This window comes from Eschrichtius robustus, chromosome X (genome assembly GCF_028021215.1).
Source record: "Eschrichtius robustus isolate mEscRob2 chromosome X, mEscRob2.pri, whole genome shotgun sequence".
In the NCBI taxonomy this organism is placed as follows: Eukaryota; Metazoa; Chordata; class Mammalia; order Artiodactyla; family Eschrichtiidae; genus Eschrichtius; species Eschrichtius robustus.
In genome coordinates this window covers 90,610,815-90,615,871 of record NC_090845.1, presented here as the reverse complement: position 1 = coordinate 90,615,871, position 5,057 = coordinate 90,610,815, and the positions used below count along the sequence as shown (strand labels likewise).

The 5,057-nt window shown below is 44.1% G+C and overlaps 1 protein-coding gene across 1 annotated transcript; it reads left to right on the top strand.

Moving 5' to 3' along the window:
* The first annotated feature begins 784 nt into the window (after positions 1–784).
* On the top strand, positions 785–3,479 carry LOC137756366 (melanoma antigen preferentially expressed in tumors-like). The gene is made up of 3 exons (XM_068532645.1): positions 785–1,074; positions 1,529–2,131; positions 2,966–3,479. The coding sequence occupies exons 1-3, from the start codon at positions 785–787 to the stop codon at positions 3,477–3,479; spliced, it is 1,407 nt and encodes a 468-aa protein (XP_068388746.1).
* Positions 3,480–5,057: the final 1,578 nt, after the last annotated feature.

The window sequence follows — 5,057 nt, the reverse complement described above, 5'->3', positions numbered from 1 at the left end:
CCTCAGCTCCCAGCCCCCACCCATCCCGGCGGGTGAGCAGACAAGCCTCTCGGGCTGGTGAGTGCTGGTCGGCACAGATCCTTCGTGTGGGAATCTCCCCGCTTTGCCCTCCGCACCCCTGTTGCTGCACTCTCCTCCGTGGCTCCGAAGCTCCCCTCTTCGCCACCTGCAGTCTCCGCCCACAAAGGGGCTTCCTAGTGTGTGGAAACCTTTCCTCCTTCACAGCTCCCTCCCACTGGTGCAGGTCCCGTCCCTATTCTTTTGTCTCTGTTTTTTCTTTTTTCTTTTACCCTACCCAGGTCCTTGGGGAGTTTCTTGCCTATTGGGAGGTCTGAGGTCTTCTGTCAGTGTTCAGTAGGTGTTCTGTAGGAGTTGTTCCACATGTAGATGTATTTCTGATGTATCTGTGGGGAGGAAGGTGATCTCCGCGTCTTACTCTTCTGCCATCTTGAAGCTCCTCAGGAGGAAATAATTTGAGGAAGGCAGCTAGGTGGTCAGCATTGTCTTCTGCTAACTGACCTCTGATTTCTAATGGCATTTTATCTCATGTAAGTGTGTGTGTGTGTGCACACACACGTGTGTGTACACATATATAATTAAATATACACACAAGTCCATTTTCATTCTAGTCCTATAGTAGAGGTCACTTGAGTTGGCCCTATGATTCACCACATACTTATTCAATAAGTATTTTGTCCATAGCTAACCCTGGAAGCAAACAAGTGACTCTAGATATCTTCTCAGGATTTCTAAATATTCTCTACTCTGAAGCAGGTTTTTGAAGATGGACCAGAAGACCACAGTCACACTCCTAGAGCTTGCTGCAAAGAGTCTGCTGAATAATGAGCCTGCAGCTATCCATGCCCTGGACGAAATCCCAAGAGACCTCTTTGTTCCATTGTTCAATGCTGCCTTCTTGGGTGGGCATAAGACGATGCTAAAGGCAATGGTGCAGGTTTGGCCTTTTCGCTGTCTCCATATTGGGTCATTGAACACACGAGAGTCATACTATGACATCTTGGAAGCCATGATTGATGGTCTGCAGATCCTCCCTGCCCAGAACTCTTCCTCTTGGTAAGACTATGACCAGTAGAGACACAGGGAGTCAGCAGGAGGGTATGCTGTAGCCTGGGGCAGGGGGATACCTAACCGTCTCCCAACAGTAGCCGATGGTGAATACTGCAGTCTTTGCAGAGCTGTCGGTCAGCACTTGGGGTCACCTTCGGGACTCTATTGCCTTATAGAGTTGATTATAGAACAGAGGTGTTTGAGGACACTATGAATGGATCTGAGTGCGATTACACAGAAGTGGAATATGGGCATTGAGACAGGGAAAGCCCGGAGGTGAAGGAGGGGGTGGGGAAAGGATGAAAGACGCTGCATTTGTGTGGCAAGAACTTCTTGGTGAATGGCAATGAAGTGAAAACCAGGGTTAAAGTGTTCTGTCCCTGCTTCTCATCATTGATCTTGCTGGGTTATATTACAATCAGCTATCTCTCATGTGTTCTGTCTCTTCCTTTCCTTACAGGGGGCCCAAACTGAGGATCCTAGATTTAAGGCGTGACCTGGACTGTGAGACAATATGCTCTGAGATTGGGACCGCATTCCCTTTCTGTTTTCAGTCATGCATTTACTCTCAGCACTCTATCTTTAATATAGAAGACGCTCAGCATAGTGTCAGGTGCCTCGGGATTGGTAATTCCGGGTCTGAGCCTCATTCAGCTCAGGAACCCATGGAATTACTGGTGGATATTTCCCTCAATAGTACCGTGAGAACAGAGCAATTCCTCTCTTTCCTTTGTAGTAAAGTTCAGCAGAACCTTGGGTCCTTGCACCTCTGCTGCAGAGGTTTGCGAATCGATAGAATGTCTGCCCTCAAAAGTATCCTGCAGTTTCTGGATCTGGGGTGCATTGAGCACCTGGAAATGGATCAGGCTAATCTGAGTGAAGTCGTCACCCTTTTGGCTCGGGTGATCCACCTGAACAGCCTGACTCTGTGTAACATCCCCTTTAAATCTTATAAGAGAAGGAACTTCAGATCTTTTCTCCTCTGGCTTGGGCAGCTGGACAATCTCCAGGCGCTCAGCTTGACTTTCTTCTGCCTCACAGATCAACTGCACACACTGCTCAGGTGAGGGGGTGGGGAAGAACCTGGGTTCCCTGAACACCTCATTGTTAAGACAGAAGAGACCATGCTTGGATCTTCCTAAGCTCCTTGTAACCCATTTCTCCTTTTGCCTCAGCATAGGCACTGCTGGGAGTTTGAACCTAGCCGGGGGAGAGAGGGCTACCTTATGGTGAGCAGCAGATGAGGTTAGAAAAGGAAGCTGTGCTCATTCATTCATTCATTCATTCAGTGGCCGTGGGCAGACACTATAATAAGTCTGTAAATATATTGGTGAAAAAGACTCAGTCCTTCTCCTATTGGACTTTACAGCTCTCTAGAGAGGAAGGGGAGGCATTCAGATGGAGAAACATTAAGCTATAGGACTAATGCACATGCCCATGGATGGGCCCCAATAGTTAACACTGCCAGATAGTTTTGCTCCTGTATTTTCCCCAAGGCTTAGACCCTGAACTGAGAGCTTGTCATCTGGGAACTAGTCAAAGGAAACCCTCAGTTGGCTGCTTTCCCAGACCCATCCTCGCCAAATTAGTGAATCATATCCAACACTGATTATGTCGTATATACTAAGTGCATGCAATTTCTTCACTTAATCTTTCCCGCACTTCTGTATAATAATTACTGCTGTGCACATTTTCAAGATTAAAACCCTGTACCTCAGAGTGGTAAAGTAACTTTCTCAGGGTCACAAATCTATAAAGTCTGATCCCAAAGTCCACATTGTTAACCACCTATTGCAAACCATGAACACAGTAGTTTATTCTAGAGCCTTAGGTACCTATAATTTGGGGCTCATTGCCCTCATTCTTCTGAAATAATCTTACTTTTTTCTCTCTTTAGAGTTGTGCCACCTCAGTTGGATACACTGTATCTACCTTTCTGTAGCCTTTCTAACAGAGATGTCACTGTCCTGTCCCAGAGCTCTCAGGCCACCCACCTAAGGGTACTGAGTCTCAGTAACAACCAGATCTTCTCAGAAGTTTATGAGCCCTTCCAGACTCTGCTGGAGAAGGTCTCAAGCACCCTGCAACATCTGGAGATAAATAATTGTATGATAACTGATTCTACTCTCTCTGCCGTCCTCCCAGCCCTGAGCCACTGTACCCACCTCCGTGTCCTTAGCTTTGCCTTCAATCCCATTACGATGCCTGTGCTCAAGAGCCTTCTGCAGCACCTGACATCCTTGATGAAGCTGAAGTACGTGATTTATCCTGTCCCTGTCCATTGCTACGAGGAATGGAATTTTCATGAGAGTTTGGACCGACAGAAACTTGCTGAAGTCCAGGCTCAGTTGGAGGCGATGCTGCACGGGGCACAGCGGGACGACATGACCTGGGCCACTTGTTCAAAGTGATGTCCACAGTACAAGGAGGTGTTTCAACACTGATGTGTGGCCATTAAAGCGTTCACTTTTTTTTTTTTTTTCGCCTGAAACCCAAGTTTGTAGAGACACATATGTAAAGTTCTACTGTTCTAGGAAACTGGGGTTAGGAACACTGGATATGTAAACTGATCTCTATAAAAGAGGAACTTTTAAAAGGAAATACAGGAATTTGAAAGGTCCTCTGGATCTCTTGGCCACTGCCCGCTACGTCTTCTGGTTACTAACCAGAGTGTTGGGTATGTGACGTAAGCTGACCCAGTCATGGTACATCATTTCCTTATCCACACTGATTGGTTCACTTATCCATTTATGGGCACTTGACACAAGTCAGATCAATTGAAACTCTTCCTAGAGGTGGTAGTTGTTGAATAATTTTACCCTCTAGGGACCTGCAAACTTCTTGTGTTTCTGATTACCTCAGGTGGCCTGTGAGAAACCACATGCAACTAAAAGGAAACAAACAAACTATGCCCACTACCTACTGGTATCTTCATCAGCATATTGCTGCCTGATTTCCCAGGTCTCAGACCCCTGGCTCAGTTATTCCTTATTCCACACACATTCACCAAGTATCTGTTATGATTCAGGTACTTTTCCAGGTGCTAAGAAAGATAAAGTCCCTGATCTCACTCAGAGTGTAGACATTCCTATGATTTATCAGTTTCTCTACTCTTTCTTAGAGGACTTGGGAAATTATTTATTCCCACATAACACAGTATTTTTTTCGCTTTTTCCCCTTATATAGTCTGCTCAAATGATGTTGGCCTTTTTATGCTGTTGGATAGCTGCTCAGGCCTCAGGTCATGGCTTACATGTTACCTCCTCAGATAGGTTTTCTCTTACTTCCCCATTTAAGTAGATTTATTCTGCTGCTGCTTTTTCTTAATGTACCATGTATATTTCCTTCATGGTACACGTTGTTGCATATGTATTTGCTCCCTCTGCTCTTCCACTAGAGTTGCACTGCTCGGTATGGTGCACACTTACCATATGTGGCTTCTGAACTCTAGAAATTTGGCTACTCTCAAATGTGATGTACCCTAGGTGTTGAATGCACACTGTGTATCCAAGAGTTAGTAGGAAACAAAGGGTGTAGAATAACTAATTGATAATTTACGTGTATTGTTTACATGTTGAAATGATAACATACTGCATATCAAAGGCAGTACAGATAAAAGAATGTAAATTAAATTCTTTATATCCTTACTTGTTAAAATGATAGCATTGTATTTCAAAGACTTTTAGTAAGAAAAATGTTATAATAATTACCTGTTTATATCTTTACGTGTCAACGTGATAAAACATTGCGTTTCAAAGACTAACTGAGAGAAAATAAAGTTAATTAATAGGTTGTTCCTACTGTTTATATGTTGAAATGGTAACATAGAAAATGTCAACGATCTGATAACAGAAAAGAATGGAAAAATAATTAGTAGTTTGTGTATAGTGTTTCCTTGTTGAAATGAAAACAGATTGCATTTTCCTTGTTGAAATGAAAACAGATTGCAGTTTAAAGACTTAGTAAGAAAGAAGAATGTAAAAGTAATG

What these genes read in the sequence shown, in the direction of transcription:
- LOC137756366 (XM_068532645.1), top strand. Translation starts at nt 785, where the DNA reads ATGGACCAGAAGACCACAGTCACACTCCTAGAGCTTGCTGCAAAGAGT. An exon ending in GCCCAGAACTCTTCCTCTTG is followed by an intron (nt 1,075 to 1,528) that starts GTAAGACTATGA and finishes CTTTCCTTACAG; the next exon opens with GGGGCCCAAACTGAGGATCC. An exon ending in CAACTGCACACACTGCTCAG is followed by an intron (nt 2,132 to 2,965) that starts GTGAGGGGGTGG and finishes TTCTCTCTTTAG; the next exon opens with AGTTGTGCCACCTCAGTTGG.